Source organism: Trichomycterus rosablanca, chromosome 5 (assembly GCF_030014385.1).
Source record: "Trichomycterus rosablanca isolate fTriRos1 chromosome 5, fTriRos1.hap1, whole genome shotgun sequence".
In the NCBI taxonomy this organism is placed as follows: Eukaryota; Metazoa; Chordata; class Actinopteri; order Siluriformes; family Trichomycteridae; genus Trichomycterus; species Trichomycterus rosablanca.
This window is the reverse complement of record NC_085992.1, coordinates 44,187,061-44,211,873: the sequence shown is the minus strand read 5'-3', so window position 1 is coordinate 44,211,873 and position 24,813 is coordinate 44,187,061. Positions and strand designations below refer to the sequence as shown.

At 40.8% G+C, this 24,813-nt stretch overlaps 1 protein-coding gene across 1 annotated transcript; it reads right to left on the bottom strand.

Moving 5' to 3' along the window:
- Positions 1–1,256: 1,256 nt before the first annotated feature.
- cdc42ep3 (CDC42 effector protein (Rho GTPase binding) 3) lies at positions 1,257–3,576 on the bottom strand. Its single transcript, XM_062995262.1, has one exon. It carries the CDS (start codon positions 3,529–3,531, stop codon positions 2,557–2,559), a length of 975 nt encoding a protein of 324 aa, XP_062851332.1. The 5' UTR covers positions 3,532–3,576; the 3' UTR covers positions 1,257–2,556.
- Positions 3,577–24,813: the final 21,237 nt, after the last annotated feature.

Below are 24,813 nucleotides of genomic sequence, written 5' to 3'. Positions count from 1 at the left end.
CCCAGCAAATAGTGCACAAACGGTGCAGGCGTTTAATTTTAGAAATGATGCACTGTTCACCCACCTCTGATCCCACTTCAGGACATTCTGGGTGAATGAACAGAATGCCAGAGGAGTGCTGTCATTTTGTTCTGTTCTCTCCTTGCTGACAATCTGACACCAGCTTGGCTGTGGAATTTAGCTTAGATTTAAGCTGTCCTGGACTGGAAAGTAAATAATATTGCAGATCGCTCTGTCAAGCTCTCTTCACTTGGCTAAATTCTGGCAAAGTCCCGGAACAGTTTGCACAACTCAACTCTTACAGAGATCCGAGATGTCATGGGGTCCTATTAATTTAACAAATATCTAATGATGAAGTATGTTAAGATAAAAAATTAGCTGGTTTTAGTGGCCTGTATTAAATAACAGATGAGACAGCATAGGCTGGTTTTGGTTGTTGTTTTTTGGATTGCTTAATGGTGTAATGCCTGTGTTATAATAGTATTAAGCATTAGCCTATATTTATTTCAAAAGGATTTGCTTAGTGACACAGTGAGGCAGAGACTTTGGTTTATTTTCAGGCTTAAATTATTTTAAGTTGCAAATATCATGTGACCCATGGTGAACCTGTACACTGATCAGCCATAACATTAAAACCACCTCCTTGTTTCTACACTCAGTGTCAATTTTATCAGCTCCACTTACCATATAGAAGCACTTTGTAGTTCTACAATTAATGACTGTAGTTCATCTGTTTCTCTGCATGCTTTGTTAGCCCTCGTTCTTCAATGGTCAGGACTCTCCCAGGACCACCACAAAGCAGGAATTATTTAGGTGGTGGATGATTCCCAGCACTGTAGTGACACTGACATGGTGGTGGTGTGTTAGTGTGTGTTGTGCTGGTATGAGTGGATAAGACACAGCAATGCTGATGGAGTTTTTAAACACCTCACTGTCACTGCTGGATTGAGCATAGTCCACCAACCAAAAATATCCAGCCACACACTAACACACCACCACCATGTCATTGTCACTGCAGTGCTGAGAATCATCCACCACCTAAATAATACCTGCTCTGTGGGGGTCCTGCTTATTGAGGAACAGGGTGAAAGGGGGCTAACAAAGCATGCAGAGAAACAGATGGACTACAGTCAGTAATTGTAGAACTACAAAGTGCTTTTATATGGTAAGTGGAGCTGATAAAATGGATTACTTTTTGGCCACTATTTTGAGAAGATATCACATTTTCCAGTAGTAGCATATAAACATAGACATTTATTTATTACTGTAGCATTTTACAATAATCACACACACACAACACACGCACATGCTTTGATGCTTTTGTAGCGCAGTTAAAGCAAAATTATAAATATAATATCTGTACAGTTTTTGTGATATCGTAGAGAAATTTAACTACACTGATATTCATAAAATATTGTGCATTAGTAAACAACATTATGCACTAAATGCACCTCTTGTATTTACTTGTGATTAAACTGTTAAACACACACATTATTTTTTACTATTTTCAGCCCAATTGCAACATAAAATGCAGCCAATAGGCTGTCTGTGTGTACTTTAATTTACATTTAATAACACATTCATCTCTTATGAGAAACAGACAATGGAAAAGAAAGCTGAAGCAGATGACAAAAGCATATAAAAACGTAATGTTCATTTAAATACAGAATACCCATATACCACACCTTATGCCAAGTTCACACTACACGACTTTCCAAGTCGTCAGGTCACTGTACAGTTCACACAACTGGATCTCTTGTAATCAGGAGTCTTTCAAGTCGGTGTGGCTTTCACACTTTACGACTGATTTCACACTACATGATCTATCACCAACTGGAATCGCAGGCGAGTCTATCTGGTCTTCTGAACTATGTTTTGTCACGACAACAAACGCGAGAAGTGACAAAAGGTTTAATGATACCATGTCCAAAAATGCACGTCAACAATAAGCGAGTGATCAAAGTTCATGTTCTGATGTGCAGCGTAAAATCAAGGAGAAAAAATAAAGAATATGAATCTGAGTGGATTTGGCTACGTGAATAGCATGGATTGTTAATTACAGGTTAATACATATTTTTTGCACTGCAACGGTGTTTTGTAGAGAACTATAAGGTCAGAAATACTGTAAAACTTGTGTGTGTGCCGATGTATTCTGATACAAACTATATTATGCCCCTGTCCCACCTTTTTACAACTACTCCCCTGCGTTTCCCCTCACACCGTATCTTGCGTTCTCATTGGCTGTTCGACATAGCACTCATTGCTAGTCGGGCAACTCAGATCCAGATATCTGACATGCTAGAAATCTCGCTTCGGTCAGAGCAGAGTGCTCGGCGAGCCGCTTGGATCAAGTTGTTGAGTAGTTCACACATAGCAATTGAGAGCCGAGTTTCCATCGCCGAGCGAACACCGAGTTGCTCCCGAGCCGGCAAATCTAGGGCCGACCAGCCGGCGAGCGAAAATCAGGGCAAAAATAGTGTACTGTGAACTAGGCTTTATATGTTAATCTGACCGGCTAGTCTGTTTTTCCCTCTCTGCTTTTGCCAGGGTCTCTGTTCAATGCTCAGGCTTACCCATAATATTAAGTATATCATCCAGGATGGAGGGGCCCAAGTCCAGTTCAAGTGACAGCAGTGACCCAGAGATCTGACTCAAAGACTGATGAGAGACACTCTTGCTTTTTGAGAGCTCAAAGTCAAAGTCAGAAATGCGTCCCTCCTCTACGCCACTGTCTCTATCTGCCAGGTCACCGTTTCCACCAAACTCTTTTTCACACTGGAAGAAGTCATCGTTTATGCTGTTGTAGTCATTATTACAGCTGATGTTGTTTTTGCAATTGGCAGTCACATTGCTGTTGTCATTTTCATTGTGCTTGCCGTTGACATAAAGTGACTTTAAAGGTTTGTCAGACTCGTTCTCTGTGTTGTTCATGCTGCTGTATTTAAAGTTTTTCTTTGCTGGTGACTTTTCCACTTGATCCACAAGAAATAACGACTTCTCACCTTCCTCCAGGATAGGACTGGGATCACGTCGGAACATCGTGATAGACTTAAGAAGGTTTTCCATTTGCAGGATATCTAGGTCATCTCTTCCTTCTGAGCTGACGGATGGAGTGGACAGCCCAGACAGGTCATCAAAAGGATCCCGGGTCACTGGGTACACAGTGGTAGAGATAAGAGGCAGGGTCAGTGCTTGGCTGCCTCCTATGCTTGGAAGGGAGATAGCATTCTTTAGAATCGGAGATGGAGCTTCAATATAAGACGCATCAGATGCACTGTTAGCTCGCATGAACTCTCCATGGGTGCCGTGCTGAGGCCGTATCATGCCACCCTTGCCTGGAAGAAGCTCAAACTTGCCTTGAAGGAAGGACATATCACCGAAGGTATCGCATTCTTTCCCTATGTGGACAGTGTGGCGAAAGTCCCCTAGTGGAGGGCTGATCATGTCTGGGGACAGAATGTCTCTCAGGCGACACTTCTTTCCTTTTTTACTGTTGTTGGATTTTAGATAGATGGGTGTTTTGGCCGGCATCTCTGTCTCTGAGCAACAAATTTGTTGTGGAAGAGGAAGACAGCTGTGTTTAGATCCTGTATGCACTGAGCTCTCCTTGGGTGAAGAGAAGTTACATTTTCAGAAAGCTGGTGTTTAAGGTCTTCAGAGTCGATCTTTACTGACAGGACAGTATGATCCTAATAGGTAAATGTCCTTAACCTAGGGAAAAAAAAGAGAGAGCTTTTGTTAATATTGTTTTTCATTTTATATGCAAACGTTTTTCAAAAAAGTTGGGACAATATGTAAAATGCATATCTCACAAATGATGATCTGACCATCTGAAATTGCATTTTGTAAATACACTGATCAGCCATAGCATTAAAACCACCTCCTTGTTTCTACACTCACTGTCCATTTTATCAGCACTTATCATAGAGAAGCACTTACTGACTGTAGTCCATCTGTTTCTCTACATACTTTAGCTTTCTTTCCCCCTGTTCTACAATGGTCAAGACCCCCACAGGACCACCACAGAGCAGGTATTATTTAGGTGGTGGATCATTCTCAGCACTGCAGTGACACTGACATAGTGGTGGTGCGACACACCCGGTCCTGGCTGCCCCGGGAGGAGAGGTTGTGTCAGCACTGCACTCTCAGTACAGTGGAGACGGAGCTGCACTTCCTCACCCGGTGTACCAAGTACCACCACGTCCGCTCCCAATTCTTCCCTAAATTTAATAACATCATCCTCAACTTCACCTCCCTCCCAGACCCCGACAAACTGCCCCACCAACTGGGGGAGCACAGAGAGAGCTGCACACTAGCAGCACTCTATACACACACCTGCCACCAGGTGAGGGACAGTGGGTGACCATGTCTCATACACACACACACACACACACACACGCACACGCACACACAAACTGATCGTTATTACTACCTCATTAATGTAAATATTATAATTTTTATTGTTCTTGTTTTGCACTGTTTTTATTAATATTTTATAATATTTTTGCACATGTAACTGTTCTGTATATTTTTGTTCTTTCTTATTTTTATTTTTTATATTTCCCTGTAACTTGCACATCTATTGCTGCTGTTTGAGTTGGTCATCTTCTAGACCTTCATCAGTGGTCACAGGACGCTGCCCACGGGGCGCTGTTGGTTGGATATTTTTGGTTGGTGGACTATTCTCAGTCCAGCAGTGGCAGTGAGGTGTTTAAAAACTCCAGCAGCGCTGCTGTGTCTAATTCACTCATACCAGCACAACACATACTAGCACACCACCACCATGTCAGTGTCACTGCAGTGCTGAGTATGACCCGCCACCCAAACAATACCTACTCAGTAGTGGTCCTGGGAGAGTCCTGACCATTAAAGAACAGCATGACATGGGGCTAACAAAGCATGCCGAGAAACAGATGGACTACAGTCAGTAATTGTAGAACTAAAAAAAGTGCTTCTATATGGTAAGTGGAGCTGATAAAATGGAGAGTGAGTGTAGAAACAAGGAGGTGGTTTTAATGTTATGGCTGATGGCTGATCGGTGCATAAACAAATTTAGAAATTTAAACCCACTGCAACTCACTAAAAAAATGTTGGGACAGAGACGACATTGTTGTTGCATTTTAGCAAGTTTGACCAGTTTTGTTTGATACAATTCAGTTACTTAACAGTCTGTGGTCATGCTTGTCCTATTCATGATGTGCCATACATTTTCTATAGGACAGATCTGTACTGCAGGCAGGCCAGTCAAACACAGGCACTCTGTGTCTACGTGTCTATGAAGCCATGTGGTTGTAGCATGTGAACAATGATTTTATGTCATTATCACTGTTCTTAAATGACCTAAAATACTTATATTAAAAGAGCAGGGGTAGCTCAGCGGTTAAGGCACAGGATTAGAAACTGAAAGGTCACTGGTTCAAGCCCCACATCTGCCAGGTTACCACTGTTGGGCCCTTGAGCAAGATCCTTAACCTTTAACTGCTTGCAATGTATACAATCTCAATTGTAAGTCACTTTGGTTAAACTCTGCTAGATGCAAAAAAAAAGGAAACATTAATTACGTATTGATGTAACTATTTTTATTTTACATTAACCGCTTTATCCAGGTCAGAGACGCAGTGGCGCAAGCAGGAATACCCTGGACAGGGCGCCAATCCATTGCAGTTTGCTTCTACCAATTTAGATATTGCCAGTTCTCAACACTGGTGTAAATCTTCCCCTGTTGCACAACTGCTATGAACAAAACATAGAATGTTTGCATGCTGGTAGCTTAACCTTCTCAGCAAACAAATGAAAACCTCAGGAATAACAAGTGAGCACTTGTACAAGAGAGATGATGTAAACCAATATTTAACTATTTATAATGAAACATTATAATAATTATCAGAACAGCTTTAATCGTAAGAAAAACTAAGGGTTATTTAGGTCCAATGGCTCAAAACAACCAGTTTACCGAGAGCGTACAGAATTAGAACCAAAATTTTTTTCTGTGCTTTAGTTCTGCTCTGCATTTCAGAAAGTTTAGACCTAATGCACCCTGGCAGATTCATACATTTTTAGTTTGAGGTGACGTATGACTCCTGTCAAGTCACCCCTCCCCCCACCAAAGATATCACTTTACCTTAAACTGGGAGAAAGAGACTAAGAGTGTGTACAGCAGAACATTCCTTCATACCCAGGGCTAGAATTAGCTGGTTTATACTTTAAAGTACCAACAAACTTACATAATCATTAAAAATTATATAATCTTAATAGCTCGAATAACTTTGCTGCTTGACAAGTAGATACAGGTGTGATTTCAGAATCTCAGTGCTTGTTTTGTTAAATGATTTATTCTCAGTGATGTATTAAAATGTAGGCAAACCTAACAGAACACATTCGGCAGACACTTTTTTCAATGTAACAACAAGCCCCAGTCCCTTTTGTGCATTGCTTTAAAGCAAACCTTTACTATTATGATAAAGGTGGACACAAAAGATCAATACAGAAACATACACTGATCAGCCATAACGTTAAAACCACCTTCTTCTTTCTACACTCACTCTCTCCATTTTATCAGCTCCACTTACCATATAGAAGCACTTTGTAGTTCTACAATTACTGACTGTAGTCCATCTGTTACTCTACATACTTTTTAACCTGCTTTTACCCTGTTCTTCAGTGGTCAGGACCACCACAGAGCAGGTTTTATTTAGGTGGTGGATCATTCTCAGCACTGCAGTGACACTGACATGGTGGTGATGTGTTAGTGTGTGTTGTGCTGGTATGAGTGGATAAGACACAGCAGCACTGCTGGAGTTTTTAAATACTGTGACCACTCACTGTCCACTCTGTTAGACACTCCTACCTAGTTGATCCACCTTGTAGATGTAAAGTCAGAGACGATCGCTCATCTATTGCTGCTGTTTGAGTTGGTCATCTTCTAGACCTTCATCAGTGGTCACAGGATGCCGCCCACACGGCGCTGTGTGCTAGATATTTTTGGTTGGTGGACTATTCTCAGTCCAGCAGTGGCAGTGAGGTGTTTAAAAACTCCATCAGTATTGCTGTGTCTGATCCACTCATACCAGCACAACACACACTAACACACAACCACCATGTCAGTGTCACAGCAGTGCTGAGAATGATCCACCACCCAAATAATACCTATTTTGTAGTGGTCCTGGGAGAGTCCTGACCAGGGTGTAGAAACAAGTGAGTGTAGAAACAAGGAGGTGGTTTTAATGTTATGGCTGATCAGTGTATATGATGTGAATAGCATAGAGCCAGAACTGTCAATGGCTCAAAGTCAGACTGGATCCTGTTAAGCATGTGCTAATATGGACCAGCTGGATTCGACATTGGTCTGAGAGAGACGAACAGGCTTTAGTAGGATCAGTGTGAGAAGAAACTACTGCATTGTCATGCAGACAGATTGCATAGAAGTGTCAGTGTTTGACCTCTTTAACCAATTTTAATCTAAAGGTGTTTTGATGGTTAGCCAACAATCATAGTTCATGCAAGACAGTACAGCATGTTGAAATGAAAGAGAGAGGATTTGAATTGCTATGGATGCATTTATAGAGAACATGAGTGGAGGTGAGTAGAGCCTGAAAGAACTGAGGTCAGGAACGAAAGAGCTAAAGTAAGACAGAGAGAGAAACAAAGACCGAGTACTTGCCCATTTATAGACATATTTACTTTTGTGAGGCCTTAAAGCACTGACCCTTAACAGCAGACTGCAAACTATCACTAAACACTACACCACTACATGGCTGGGCCAAGTCCACACCAAGGACTATGAATAAAAAAACATCCACATTCCTAAGGCAGCAGAGCCCAAGAGTTTTTCTATGAGGACCTCACACTGAAATACGCCTGAAGCTATGAAGCACTTTGGCAGTCAGTGCCACAAGTATGTGTGTAAACTCTGCAGTAAAAGAAATGATACTTTAAAGACACGTAAGTATAATTAAAGTAACTTCTGAGAAAGAATAAGTTGGAAAGTATCTAATAATATTTGGATTTAAGTGTTATGCATCAAATATAAAAAAAATCTGGGGAGGGGGTAACAGTAAAAAATATGGTTGTCATATACAACCCCAAATCAGAAAAAGTTTGGACGGCATGGAAGATGCAAATAATAAAAAAACACAGAGTTTCTTACATTTACTTTGACTTTTATTTGATTGCAGACAGGATGATCCTGAGATATTTCATATTATATCTGCTCAACTTCATTTCATTTATTAATAAACATCCATTCCTGCATTTCAGGCCTGCAGCACATTCCAAAAAAAGTTGGGACAGTAAAGCATTTACCACTTTGTAATGTTGCCATTCCTATTTACTGCACTTAAAAGACGTTTTGGCACCGAGGAGACCAAGTGTTTAGTGTTTCAGCTTTTATTTTGTCCCGTTCTTCCTGCAAACATGTCTTAAGATGTGCAACAGTACGGGGTCAATTCGTGTAAATGACCTTTGCCAAGGGCACTGACACAGCTCCACACCATGACACACCCTGGCTTTTGGACTTGTAGCTGATAAAAGTCTGGATGGTCCTTTTTCGTCTTTGGTCCAGACCACACAGCAGCCATTTAAAAAAAAAAAGACCTGGAATGCTGATTCATTTGACCACAATACACGTTTCCACTGTGTGATGGTCCATCCTAGATGCCTTCGAGCCCAGAGAAGTTGACGCCGCTTCTGGACATGGTTAACATTAGGCTTCTTTTTTGCACAGTAAAGTTGTAAGTGGCATTTGTGCATGTAACTCTGTATTGTAGCGCTTGCCAAAGTAATCCCTCACCCATGTGGTTATATCAGCTATTGTTGAGTGGTGGTTCTTGATGCAGTGCCATCTGAGGGATCGAAGATCACGGGCATTCAGCTTAAGCTTGTGTCCTTGGCCTTTACTCACTGAAATTCCTCCAGATTCCTTGAATGGTTTAATGATATTATGCACCGTAGAGGGAGAAATATGCAAATACGCTAATCTTTCTTTGAGGTTCATTGTTTTTAAACATTTCAATCATTTTCTCACACATTTGTTGGCAAACTGGAGATCCTCTGATCATCTTTGCTCATCAAAGACTCAGCCTTTCCTGGATGCTGCTTTTGTACCAAATTTTTTACCATGATTACAATTACCTGTTAACATCACCTGTTTGGAATCACATAATTATTTAGTTTTTTCACCTCAATACTAGCCCTAAATTGCCCCCGTCCCAACATGAAATGTCTGGGGTTCAAAAAAAAAGTCAAAGTAAATGTAAGGAACACTACACTGTGCGGGACATTGGTAGCCTAGTGGGTAGAGCTTTGGGCTATCAACTGGAAGATTGGCGGTTCAAATCCAGGCTCAGCTATGCAGCCACTGTTGGGTCCTTGAGCAAGACCCTTAATCCTGCCTGCTCCAGGGGCACCGTAAGGTGACTGACCCTGCGCTCTGACCCCAGCTTCCAAACAAGCTGGGATATGCGAAGAAAGAATTTCATTGTACTGTACAACTGTATATGTATATATGACAAATAAAGTATATCTTCTTCTTCTACATTTTTATTTTATTTGCATTTTTCATACTGTCCCAACTTTTTCTGATTTGGGTTTGTAGTATGATCATTTATAGCACTGGAAAAGTAGTAGTATATTTTGTAAACGTGAAAAACGATTGCTCACTGAATTAAGCCACTATGAGCTACAGCAGCATATCTCATTTGGCAAAGACAATTAGGCAGCAGAAATCCTGATCTGTTTACAAACAGCAAGAATGTCATTTCCTTAGGATACACAACACGCCTTTGATAACAAATTACACCAAGTAAACAGTTTTTAAAACTAACAACAGACGGGCGACAGTAAACTCCTGACTATGTTTCTAGAATAAATAATACTTAGACTCTGACTCAGTCTGTTGCTCTCTACATATACTAAATGAGTGAGCTATGTAGGTTATTTTTGCCGGACGCTGTGTGTACATGTATGTGTATGTGCACAGACCAAAGGCCGTTTACTCCATATGTCTTTAAAGGCATTTTTAGATACTGACACATTCAGACACAAATAGCATGCACCTCATTTGACCCGCACCCAGAAAGCTATGTATAGTGATGAATACCACCATGGTTGTGTTAGGAATGTATGAGTGATGTCTGTGTGTGAGTGCATGTCTGTGTTCAATCTTTAAAAAATAGTTACTTCTGATTACCACACAATTAACCTGCAGGTGTGTATTAATCCCTACAGGACAGCTAGTAAATAGATCTGGTCAAAAGTTTAATCATAATTGTAAATGAGTGTGGATATACAAATGTACCATGGTTAAAAGTTATTATTACAACAAGTTTAAGTTACTGTAATAATATATTAACATTTGTATTGTGCTGCTAGAAAAACCAGAAATTAATGTGATTAATGTGACACTATAGACAAATCAACTTACTGGGATGAACATTACACTGAAATTTTTCTTTAAGATGATGAATCTGGATTTATTTTATTTGTTTATTTTATATTTTATTTATTTCAGACTGACATGCTTAAATGATGGCAAAGATCTGTTTATTATTTTCATTAAACTATCATTAATCTTTATATTTTATGAATCAGACTACCATTAATGTAATAATTCGACTTTTAAACCAAATAATACACACAATAATTAATAATAGACTACAGTGTCGCAACCTAAAGCAACCTGACTTAATGTAAACTGACTGATGTGAATAATACCTGTATATTATACTATATATACAGGGGTTGGACAAAATAACTGAAACACCTGGTTTTAGACCACAATAATTTATTAGTATGTGTAGGGCCTCCTTTTGCGGCCAATACAGCGTCAATTCGTCTTGGAAATGACATATACAAGTCCTGCACAGTGGTCAGAGGGATTTTAAGCCATTCTTCTTGCAGGATAGTAGCCAGGTCACTACGTGATGCTGGTGGAGGAAAACGTTTCCTGACTCGCTTCTCCAAAACACCCCAAAGTGGCTCAATAATATTTAGATCTGGTGACTGTGCAGGCCATGGGAGATGTTCAACTTTACTTTCATGTTCATCAAACCAATCTTTCACCAGTCTTGCTGTGTGTATTGGTGCATTGTCATCCTGATACACGGCACCGCCATTGGATGCACATGGTCCTCCAGAATGGTTCGGTAGTCCTTGGCAGTGACGCGCCCATCTAGCACAAGTATTGGGCCAAGGGAATGCCATGATATGGCAGCCCAAACCATCACTGATCCACCCCCATGCTTCACTCTGGGCATGCAACAGTCTGGGTGGTACGCTTCTTTGGGGCTTCTCCACACCGTAACTCTCCCGGATGTGGGGAAAACAGTAAAGGTGGACTCATCAGAGAACAATACATGTTTCACATTGTCCACAGCCCAAGATTTGCGCTCCTTGCACCATTGAAACCGACGTTTGGCATTGGCACGAGTGACCAAAGGTTTGGCTATAGCAGCCCGGCCGTGTATATTGACCCTGTGGAGCTCCCGACGGACAGTTCTGGTGGAAACAGGAGAGTTGAGGTGCACATTTAATTCTGCCGTGATTTGGGCAGCCGTGGTTTTATGTTTTTTGGATACAATCCGGGTTAGCACCCGAACATCCCTTTCAGACAGCTTCCTCTTGCGTCCACAGTTAATCCTGTTGGATGTGGTTTGTCCTTCTTGGTGGTATGCTGACATTACCCTGGATACCGTGGCTCTTGATACATCACAAAGACTTGCTGTCTTGGTCACAGATGCGCCAGCAAGACGTGCACCAACAGTTTGTCCTCTTTTGAACTCTGGTATGTCACCCATAATGTTGTGTGCATTGCAATATTTTGAGCAAAACTGTGCTCTTACCCTGCTAATTGAACCTTCACACTCTGCTCTTACTGGTGCAATGTGCAATTAATGAAGATTGGCCACCAGACTGGTCCAATTTAGCCATGAAACCTCCCACACTAAAATGACAGGTGTTTCAGTTATTTTGTCCAACCCCTGTACACTGATCAGCAATAACATTAAAACCACCTCCTTGTTTTTACACTCACTGTCCATTTTATCAGCTCCACTTACCATATAGAAGCACTTTGTAGTTCTACAATTACTGACTGTAGTCCATCTGTTTCTCTGCATGCTTTGTTAGCCTGCTTTCATGCTGTTCTTCAATGGTCAGGACTCTCCCAGGACCACTACACTGCTGTGTCTGATCCACTCATACCAGCACAACACACACTAACACACCACCACCATGTCAGTGTCACTGCAGTGCTGAGAATGACCCACCACCCAAATAATACATACTCTGTAGTGGTCCTGTGGGGGTCCTGACCATTAAAGAACAGCAGGAAAGGGGGTTAACAAAGCATGCAGAGAAACAGATGGACTGCAGTCAGTAATTGTAGAGCTACAAAGTGCTCCAATGTAGTAAGTGAAGCTGATAAAATGGACAATGTGTGTAGAAACAAGGAGGTGGTTTTAATGTTATGACTGATCGGTGAATACAGTGCCGTGAAAAAGTATTTGCCTTATTTCCCAAATTCAATCCTCTTGACTGATGAGTTAGAGTAGGAACTTGGAAAACATGGATCCTGATACATCAGGCATAAAGATACCACTGCCTTTCACCATCATATCAACAGTCAAACATGGTGGTGATAGTGTGATGCATTGCTTTCACAGGACCTGGATGCTTGTCATGACTGTTGGAACCATGAATTCTGCCCTCTATCAGAAAATCCACCCATTAGTTGGGTTATGTAGCAGGACAATGATCTAAAGCACACAAGCAAGTCCACCTCTAAATGGTTTAAAAGAAGCAAAATTAAGGTGGCCGAGTCAAAGTTCTGACCCGACTCCTATTGAGATGCTGTGGCAAGAGATTGCACGGGGCAGTTCATGCTCTAAAATCCTCCAGTGTAGTTGAATTAAACAATTATGCAAAGAAAAGTGAGTCAACCTTCCTCCACAGCAATATAAATGACTTCACAAGTTTGCACAAACATTTAATTGCAGTTTTTACTGCCAAGAGTGGCACAACCAGTTATTAGGTTCAGGGGGCAATTACCTTTTTACAAGGTTTTCAATAAATCTTAGCCCCTGAATAAATGAAATAATTATTTACAGGCTGAATTTTGTTTTTACTCACGTTGTCTTTATTGTATTAAAATTAGCTAGAAGGTTTACATGTGACTTATTAGCAAAAACAGATGAAATTGGGTAAAGGGTAAATACTTTTTCACAGTATTGTATATACCAGGCATAACATTGTTACCACTGACAGGTGAAGTGAATAACACTGATTATCTCTTCATCACGGTACCTGTTAGTGGGTGGGATATATTAGGCACCAAGTGAATATTTTATCACCAAAATTGATGTGTTAGAAGCAGGAAAAATGGCCGAGCGTAAGAATTTGAGTGAGTTTGACGAGGGCCAAATTGTGATGGTTAGACGACTGGGTCAGAGCATCTTCAAAACTGCAGTTCTTGTGGGGTGTTCCCGGTCTGCAGTGGTCAGTATCTATCAAAAGTGGTCCAAGGAAGGAACAGTGGTAAACCGGCGACAGGGTCATGGGTGGCGTGGGGAGCGAAGGCTGGCCTGTGTGGTCCGATCCAACAGACGAGCTACTGTAGCTCAAATTGCTGAAGAAGTTAATGCTGGTTCTGATAGAAGGGTGTCAGAATACACAGTTGCAGGGCTGTTTTGGCAGCAAAAGGGGGACCAACACAATATTAGGAAGGTGGTCATAATGTTATGCCTAATTGGTGTATGTATAATATAAATAGATTAACTGTTCATTGCATGTTTTTACATCCATCATTGTCCATCTATTCTTATCTCCCATTACTCTTTTTTTTTATCTTCTCCTGTACTGACTCCATTATCACGCCCCCCTGCCACTCCCCTGTTTCTGCAGTTCTCTGAAGTTTGACTTTGACTCTTAATGCACATACTGCTGGTAGGAAGCAAATGGATTTCACACCAACACTGTATACCCTGTCGCGTGCCACAAGTAATTTCACTTCCATAATCTGCAATCCACATTCTTTTCTAATAGAGAAACATTGGGGGTCTATCTGCAAGATTGAGACATCACAAGTTCATTACTACTGGCAGCAGTATTATGACCGAATTATTGATTATTTTTAAATCTTTAATGAAAACACTTTGTACACTATAACATGCACACAATGTATGTTATTGTCAATACAAAAATAATTTACAGCATTGTCACTGGCCACAGAATGGATTCCTGCACACACACTGATGGGTCTACTTTAGTAAATATTATAATACTCTTTGAGGTGGGATTCAGTGTTAAGACATGTCAAGTGATGTAAATCAGAGACATCTGCAGAGAAGCCTCACTCGATGATCATGTTTCACATGAGAAGCAACTCATCCTGTCACAAATTCACATTCTGTCAGCACTCCTGGAAATTCTGGCTGGGATTTCCATAAGTATAAAGTTGCCACAAAATCAAAGCTTAGTTTGATGCAAGTCACAACATACAATGTTCTTCAAAGCTGTGAAACTCTTGTAATAAATGACTTGGTGCAGATATAGACCAGTAATTCAAAATGGCATATTTAGCTCCCTAAACACTTAAGCTGTGTGTGGTAGATTGTAGGTGGTAGATGCTTTAAAATCTAATCAGATAACCATCGAAGTAGCTTTAACTATCTAATCTCAATGCATATCTGGAGAAGGGTGCCTAACCATCTGAACTCTGTTTGGTAAATTACAGCTAGACTGCTTAGATCAGACTACCACTCTAACCTAGTCAACAAACCATAATAGCACTTCTTAAAATGACTAATATGGTACTCTGTTTGTAAAAGACAGTGGTTGTGACTAATGTTAACGTTTACGAATAAACAATATACAAGATATTATGTATAGAGCCTTAGCGGAAGAGGTAGTAGAGGTGAAAGAGGCTTTGTGATGAGACTGAAGTGAATGTTTTAGCTTCAATATTAAACACTATTTGTGCTGCACACGTGAGAGATTAGCCTGGAAATACCATCACCACTAAAATTTAATGGTGGTAGCATCATTCTGTGAAATGCAAATGAAGACTGCATCTTGAATGACAGTGCAGCCACTGTTGGGCCCTTGAGCAAGACCCTTAACCCTATCGGGTCAAGGAAAGCCATACAATAGTTGTCCCTGTGCTCTAAGTTAAAAAGCTGAGACATGTGTAAGTGCATATATGACAAATAATGACAGTTTATTCCGCCCTAGATTATCCTTATCCAAGATTTTTTTTTACTGAGAAAATAACTGAATAAATATTGGTCAAATGAACACAAATCCCAGGTTTTTATGTAACAGGTATTTGTATAAAGGTAAAAAAATACTTCATTAATGTATGATAACAAAAGGCCTATATTTCATAGTGTGTCATGATTACATTTGTGCTGCATATTTATACTAACCACTACGCTAATGCAAACAACCATCACAAATTTCTCATAGTGCCCTACATCACAGTGTTTGTCTTGTAGTGCCAGAGCTGCGCTATTTTAATTATCATGAGCCCTGCATGCCAGTGGGTCATTAGCTCATGTGCCAGTCCAAACTTGGACCCATTCAGTCACCAAGGCGGTGCTGTTTAATTACAGAGACGGGCAATAAAAAAGACTGGGATGGTAAATAGGGGTCTAGTGTTGACTTATGTAGGCTCTTTAATTAAATCAAATGTGTGATATTCAGGTCAGCTTCTTATTAAAGGGGAATAGGCGTCCTCTTTTACTAATTTGTGTACTATTAAATCTTAGTGTATGCAAAGGTCCATTTCAGGTTTGCCACAGCATGTATTTTAGTGTCTGAACTATTTTAGCTTTGGCCTTTTTTGGCTGAAAATGCCACAGCTACTTGAAGAGCTCGGCAGTTGTTGCTGCTGATGCAGTTTGTAAGATCCATCAGCAATGCACGGGAATAAATGTGGCACTAAGATGATCCATGTATAGCTGATGTCTCTAAGTAAAGAAATGGTTAGCATGTCTTTGGAGTGACTAAAGTGTTCTGCACTTACCCCTTCAATTTCTGGCATCCCCAAATATACCCACGACCCTCTCTTTTGCACTCTGTAATAAAATAGATTAAAGGTTGATAGCATGTCTACTAATGGAAGCCTTCACTCAACATTCCTTCAGTTTGGCTTTCCAGTTACATAAAGGGAGCTGTAATTATACTTTAGGCTAGGCGCTTCCTCTCAAGGCCTGAGGGCTAGAGAGCCAAGACGGGCAGGGTGGAGCAAGTACTCTTCATGTTTCAGCTTTAACTGTTATTCTGTCTTTCATATTTGTTCCCTGCCGGCCACCTCTGCTTCTGTTTTTAGCCCCTTTGTTGTCTTTAGCTCTCCGGATGAAAAGAATGAGCTGAAAAATCTCAGGAACGTCAAAACAGCTGGGTTAAAGTAAACCAGCTGCCTCCTGAACTTTTCCTGACTGTAGCTGATTAGCTGTTTTAAATGGCTAGTGTTTGGATGGACTGTTAGTTTGGTAAAAAACTTAAAAGTGGCAGGATATTATTATTTTCTGAGGTTATACTTGTCTTTCTCTAGTTACCTTGCACATGCTTAACACTACTTGCGGAGGCTCTGAGACCTTTGAACGTCTCAGAAAATTATCCCACTTACAAGATGGTTTACAATGTTGAATGCAATATCAACAAATACCACATGACTCCATGGATTTCTTTGTCTTAAATAAGAGCAATTTCGTTATATGAGAGTTTGTTTGTTTGTTTATTAGGATTTTAACGTCATGTTTTACACTTTGGTTACATTTATGACAGGAACGGTAGTTATTCATTACACAAGGTTCATCAGTTCACACAAGGTTATATTGAACACAGTCATGGACAATTCAGTATCTCCAATTCAACTCACTTGCATGTCTTTGGACTGTGGGAGGCAACCGGAGCTCCCAGAGGAAACCCACGCAGACACAGGGAGAACATACAAACTCCACACAGAAAGGACCGGCCCGCCCCACCTGGGGGTCGAACCCAGGACCTTCTTGCTGTGAGGCGACAGTGCTACCCACGAGCCACCGTGCCGCCCTAAATAGTCATGTACAGTGTATCACAAAAGTGAGTACACCCCTCACATTTCTGCAAATATTTTATTATATCTTTTCATGGGACAACACTATAGAAATAAAACTTGGATATAACTTAGAGTAGTCAGTGTACAACTTGTATAGCAGTGTAGATTTACTGTCTTCTGAAAATAACTCAACACACAGCCATTAATGTCTAAATGGCTGGCAACATAAGTGAGTACACCCCACAGTGAACATGTCCAAATTGTGCCCAAAGTGTCAATATTTTGTGTGACCACCATTATTATCCAGCACTGCCTTAACCCTCCTGGGCATGGAATTCACCAGAGCTGCACAGGTTGCTACTGGAATCCTCTTCCACTCCTCCATGATGACATCACGGAGCTGGTGGATGTTAGACACCTTGAACTCCTCCACCTTCCACTTGAGGATGCGCCACAGGTGCTCAATTGGGTTTAGTCCATCACCTTTACCTTCAGCTTCCTCAGCAAGGCAGTTGTCATCTTGGAGGTTGTGTTTGGGGTCGTTATCCTGTTGGAAAACTGCCATGAGTTTTCCAAGGGAGGGGATCATGCTCTGTTTCAGAATGTCACAGTACATGTTGGAATTCATGTTTCCCTCAATGAACTGCAGCTCCCCAGTGCCAGCAACACTCATGCAGCCCAAGACCATGATGCTACCACCACCATGCTTGACTGTAGGCAAGATACAGTTGTCTTGGTACTTCTCACCAGGGTGCCGCCACACATGCTGGACTCCATCTGAGCCAAACAAGTTTATCTTGGTCTCGTCAGACCACAGGGCATTCCAGTAATCCATGTTCTTGGACTGCTTGTCTTCAGCAAACTGTTTGCGGGCTTTCTTGTGCGTCAGCTTCCTTCTGGGATGACGACCATGCAGACCGAGTTGATGCAGTGCGCGGCGTATGGTCTGAGCACTGACAGGCTGACCTCCCACGTCTTCAACCTCTGCAGCAATGCTGGCAGCACTCATGTGTCTATTTTTTAAAGCCAACCTCTGGATATGACGCCGAACACGTGGACTCAACTTCTATGGTCGACCCTGGCGAAGCCTGTTCCGAGTGGAACCTGTCCCGGAAAACCGCTGTATGACCTTGGCCACCATGCTGTAGCTCAGTTTCAGGGTGTTAGCAATCTTCTTATAGCCCAGGCCATCTTTGTGGAGAGCAACAATTCTATTTCTCACATCCTCAGAGAGTTCTTTGCCATGAGGTGCCATGTTGAATATCCAGTGGCCAGTATGAGAGAATTGTACCCAAAACACCAAATTTAACAGCCCTGCTCCCCATTTACACCTGGGACCTTGACACATGACACCAGGGAGGGACAACGACACATTTGGGCACAATTTGGACATGTTCACTGTGGGGTGTACTCACTTATGTTGCCAGCTATTTAGACATTAATGGCTGTGTGTTGAGTTATTTTCAGAAGACAGTAAATCTACACTGCTATACAAGCTGTACACTGACTACTCTAAGTTATATCCAAGTTTCATGTCTATAGTGTTGTCCCATGAAAAGATATAATGAAATATTTGCAGAAATGTGAGGGGTGTACTCACTTTTGTGATACACTGTATGTAGTATATACAGTGTATCACAAAAGTGAGTACACCCCTCACATTTCTGCAGATATTTAAGTATATCTTTTCATGGGACAACACTGACAAAATGACACTTTGACACAATGAAAAGTAGTCTGTGTGCAGCTTATATAACAGTGTAAATTTATTCTTCCCTCAAAATAACTCAATATACAGCCATTAATGTCTAAACCACCGGCAACAAAAGTGAGTACACCCCTTAGTGAAAGTTCCTGAAGTGTCAATATTTTGTGTGGCCACCATTATTTCCCAGAACTGCCTTAACTCTCCTGGGCATGGAGTTTACCAGAGCTTCACAGGTTGCCACTGGAATGCTTTTCCACTCCTCCATGACGACATCACGGAGCTGGCGGATATTCGAGACTTTGCGCTCCTCCACCTTCCGCTTGAGGATGCCCCAAAGATGTTCTATTGGGTTTAGGTCTGGAGACATTCTTGGCCAGTCCATCACCTTTACCTTCAGCCTCTTCAATAAAGCAGTGGTCGTCTTAGAGGTGTGTTTGGGGTCATTATCATGCTGGAACACTGCCCTGCGACCCAGTTTCCGGAGGGAGGGGACCATGCTCTGCTTCAGTATTTCACAGTACATATTGGAGTTCATGTGTCCCTCAATGAAATGTAACTCCCCAACACCTGCTGCACTCATGCAGCCCCAGACCATGGCATTCCCACCACCATGCTTGACTGTAGGCATGACACACTTATCTTTGTACTTCTCACCTGATTGCCACCACACATGCTTGAGACCATCTGAACCAAACAAATTATTCTTGGTCTCATCAGACCATAGGACATGGTTCCAATAATCCATGTCCTTTGTTGACATGTCTTCAGCAAACTGTTTGCGGGCTTTCTTGTGTAGAGACTTCAGAAGAGGCTTCCTTCTGGGGTGACAGCCATGCAGACCAATTTGATGTAATGTGCGGCGTATGGTCTGAGCACTGACAGGCTGACCCCCCACCTTTTCAATCTCTGCAGCAATGCTGACAGCACTCCTGCACCTATCTTTCAAAGACAGCAGTTGGATGTGACGCTGAGCACGTGCACTCAGCTTCTTTGGACGACCAACGCGAGGTCTGTTCTGAGTGGACCCTGCTCTTTTAAAACGCTGGATGATCTTGGCCACTGTGCTGCAGCTCAGTTTCAGGGTGTTGGCAATCTTCTTGTAGCCTTGGCCATCTTCATGTAGCGCAACAATTCGTCTTTTAAGATCCTCAGAGAGTTCTTTGCTATGAGGTGCCATGTTGGAACTTTCAGTGACCAGTATGAGAGAGTGTGAGAGCTGTACTACTAAATTGAACACACCTGCTCCCTATGCACACCTGAGACCTAGTAACACTAACAAATCACATGACATTTTGGAGGGAAAATGACAAGCAGTGCTCAATTTGGACATTTAGGGGTGTAGTCTCTTAGGGGTGTACTCACTTTTGTTGCCGGTGGTTTAGACATTAATGGCTGTATATTGAGTTATTTTGAGGGAAGAATAAATTTACACTGTTATATAAGCTGCACACAGACTACTTTTCATTGTGTCAAAGTGTCATTTTGTCAGTGTTGTCCCATGAAAAGATATACTTAAATATCTGCAGAAATGTGAGGGGTGTACTCACTTTTGTGATACACTGTACGCTTTAAACATGAATTAAGCACAGATTACCAAGAATAAATAAATAAATAAGTAATACATCTGTCCTAGGACATCCAGATGCATAAAGTGGTGTATCTATGTTTGTGGTATACTTTTATAAAAAGCATTACATCTATGGCTGTAAAGAAACTTAAAACCAAGAGACTGTACAATTACGACCTAAAACTTATTCCATCTGTAAAGCTTGGTGAAAGGAGTATGTTTTCATCTCCAAACATCGCACAGGGACAGTGTAGCCTAGCGGTTAAGGTACTGGACTAGTAATCAGAATGTCGCTGGTTCAAGCCCCACCTCTGCCAGGTTGCCACTGTTGGGCCCTTGAGCAAGGCCCTTAACCCTCAATTGCTTAGACTGTGTTCTGTCCCAGTAATGTTAGTCGCTTTGGATAAAAAGCGTCTGCTAAATGCTGTAAATGTAAATGGATTCTTGTATCTTTGCCAAAAGACATCTGTCTCATCTGCCCTGAACATCTAGGTGGTCTTTTGTAAATGAAGCTTATTGTAATTAAATAAAGGATTAAAGGATAATAGTGTTTTGTTATTGTATTATACTTTTACATTTGCATTACCTTTTTAATACCTCCAATAATATTGCATGAAGACCACTATTCACTCACTCAGCTTAAATATGGCTCAGACATAATGCATGTGTACTGTCCTGATGGAGTTTTAATCAAGTCAAGTCAAGTCAAGTCAAATGAATTTGTATAGTGCTTTATACAATGGACATTGTCTCAAAGCAGTTTTACAGAATCCAGGACCAACAGACCAAAAACCCCTTTTGAGCAAGCCGAGGGCGACAGTGGCAAAGAAAAACTCCCTTAAATATACAGGAAGAAACCTTGAGAGGAACCAGACATTATTAATCCATTATTTTATGATTTCAAGATGTCCAGGCTACAAGCCAGCAAAGCATCTTCAAACCATGTTGCTACCTCCACCACGCTTTACAGAGGTAATGATGTTGTCATGCAGTACAATCAAATCACTGTGTAATTCTGCCCCAACATTTTTTGTATTCGACTTATTTCTCTTGGAAAATCAATGGAATACTTTGTAGACTAAGCATTTTGGAAAGCAATCATTTTCTCTGTGCCCTGTAAAACCCACAATTTAACATTTTTCTCATAGTGGACAAATAAACAGCTTCTGCAGGTTTTTGTTATTACCCCAGGTGTAGCTTTATACCCTACAGAAGTGTGGAATTATTGCTTTAATTTATTTGCTAAACATAGACATAAATAGACAAATCATTAGCTCAAAAATACCTCAGACATAATTCATATAGCATGGTATTTTCGGAGCCAGTTACCTTTTTTGTATCTTCCTAAAACAAATGTCTTCTCAAATCCTCCTCTTGCTTGAAGATCCACTGTCCAAGATTCTGAATAAATCAAATTTAATGCAGTCTCTCTTTTCCTTCCTTTACTCTTTGCCTTCAAGCCTCTTAGCCCTGGAAGTCTGTTTCTCCAGGCAGGACGTCTGCCGGACAGCTGTTTTTGAATTCCTTTAGGTTGCAGTGTGCAGCTCCTCTCTTCTGCGTTCTGCTCGAGGAGAAATCTCCTCCTTCTTTTTTTCTATCCCGTATTGCAGCACCTGCCTCTGTCTGTCTGTATTCGTCTGCTGCTCCTTTCCTCATACAGTGGTTTCTTAGCTTAGCTTTGGTCGGTCTGCTGCTATGTCCAGGATGCACAGGTCAGGTTTTGTGAGGCTAATGCTGCAGTGCTTTGTGTATTTACTCCTCAAACCAGTGGTGTTCGCACAGCCCTGTAAGGAAATATGTAGCTTTTCATCCTCCCTGCCTCTCTCCCCCTCTCCCTCTCTTTATTCGAACACTCTCTGCCCTCCCCTTGTCGTTTTTCTTTCCTCCTGTGTACTCCTCTCTGAGTTTTTACACATATTGATACAAGCATCAGTGTAAATACAACAGAGAACAGTCTACCCTTTCATTATCATAAATACAACTTCACTGTTAGTTATATGGTTCTTTATAAGTCACTCCCTGCTGGTCAATAAAGCCACGTGCATTTCTGCATTTATTTATTAGCAAATTAACTTTTCTGAAATTATCTTATTAAATTTCTTACTCCAGTTTTAAATTTCTTGTTTCTACAATGGCTTCAAGCTAAGACCTTGAGTCAGCAAAACAGCTATAATCCGTGCACCCTTCACCACACTTTACCATTGCTATGAGGTTATAATGCTCATTAGAATTCTTTTTTTTCACTCACTGTAGCTTAAGTGAGCTTTAGCAAACTTAAATGCAGCAAGGTGTTTTAAAAAGCAGTGTGTTTGCAGCATTTTTCCAGTGGTATCTGTGCAAGACATCTACTCATTGGGAGTAATCTATTAAAATGATTAATTGCTTGTAGACACTTTGTCTTATTCCGAAGTAAAAAATAAATACCAATAAATGTTTTTGGCATCATGCATTTCTACATTTCCTTTTCTGTAGTTTTTTGAAATGTGTAATTAGAGGTTACCTCTAAAGCCCAACCTTCAATGTCATAAACTGTCTTGGATAGACAGGTAAATAGATAGATGTATGGATGGATGGATAAAGATAAACAAATACACATCATGTAATAATGTGTAGCAAAAATACAATGTCCATTTTTACATTATACAGTGGTTAAAAATACACCAATCAGCCATAACATTTAAACCACCTCCTTGTTTCTACACTCACTGTCCATTTGATCAGCTCCACTTACCATAGAGAAGCACTTTGTAGTTCTACAATTACTGATTGTAGTCCATCTGTTTCTCTGCATGCATTGTTAGCCCCCTTTCATGCTGTTCTTTAATGGTCAGGACCCCAACATGACCCCCACAGAGCAGGTATTATTTGGGTGGTGGATCATTCTCAGCACTGCAGTGACACTGACATGGTGGTGGTGTGTTAGTGTGTGTTGTGCTGGTATGAGTGGATTAAACACAGCAGTGCTGATGGAGTTTTTAAACACCTCACTGTCCCTGCTGGACTGAGAATAGTCCACCAACCAAAAGTATATTCAGCCAACAGCATCCTGTGACCACTGATGAAGGTCTAAAAGATGACCAACTCAAAGAGCAGCAATAGATGAGCGATCGTCTCTGACTTTACATCTACAAGGTGGACCAACTAGGTAGGAGTGTCCCATAGAGTGGACAGTGAGTGAACACGGTATTTAAAAACTCCAGCAGCGCTGCTGTGTCTGATCCACTCATACCAGCAGACTCATTGTCACTGCAGTGCTGAGAATGATCCACAACCCAAATAATACCTACACTGTGGGGGTCCTGACCATTGAAGAACAGGGTGAAAGCAGGCTAAAAAGGTATGTAGAGAAACAGATAGACCACAGTCAGTAATTGTAGAACTTCAAAGTGCTTCTATATGGTAAGTGAGCTGATAAGATTGACAGTGAGTGTAGAAACAAGGAGGTGGTTTAAATGTTATGGCTAATCAGTGTATATCAGTATAGTAATAAAAAAGTAGTGAAAGTAACGGGGTGCGTGATTAAGGAAGCATATAAGTAATTTAAGATGTACATGGCAAACCTTTGAAGCAATTGTAAGCCCAAAGGTTCATATGTTTTACATGGATTGTGAATATATAATCAGCATGATTAATAAAAACATTAAAAGTGATGTGTTCATCTGTTTTCATGGCTTAAGATCAGACCACATTGTATGAGTAATTAGTGCTCAGTAATTAAATAACCCAAGGAACCCGGGTCATTCATAAAGGTTTGTAAACTATTTCTTACAATCGTATGCATGATTTGTCTTTATATTATCCTGACTAGGACTGGCTCGATGCCACTTTTTTATGTCCGATACCGATACTGCAAATTTAGTATCTGCCGATAATGATACCAATCTGATACCGTCATTTCTCCTCTCAAACAACTAAGCAGTAATAATACACGTCTCAATGCACCATGGTTAAACTAGCTATCTAAATAACAATGCTCAGACTGTAAAACAAATATTCTAAAGGAATAAATACAGAAGCCACAACATCACACTTATACAAAACTGCTGTTTTTATTTTAACTTTTACACACAGAACATTTAGCAGCATTTTTGGCTTGTTTAACAAATTGGAAGATGTAGATGTCAATCAAACGCGATGGACCAATTAGAATTGAGTTGAAAGTTCTGTCACATTTTTAGATTATTAAAAACCCCTGCTGGATTTTGAAGAGGACGTCTGTGGCTAAACGGGAAACGGTGTAGTTTGTTTTATTTCATTACACTAATGGATTAATCGTTGAGGATGTGAGAGATCTCCATTTTATTGTGTTTAAACAGTGTTTTTAGTTGTGGCAGTAGTAGATGATTTTTTTTTAAATGCTAAAAGTTTAAGTAGATCAGTGTGTTTTAATTTCTGAATGGCTGTTGCGGATGAGTTGTAGATCAGTGGCACATGTTAATGATGTTATCAAAAGTGAGTGGCAATAAACAGCACTCTGTTGGAACGTATCTTCGTGTGTTATTT

Excerpts from the sequence above, each read along its gene's own strand:
- cdc42ep3 (XM_062995262.1), bottom strand. The coding sequence starts at position 3,531 with ATGCCGGCCAAAACACCCATCTATCTAAAATCCAACAACAGTAAAAAA.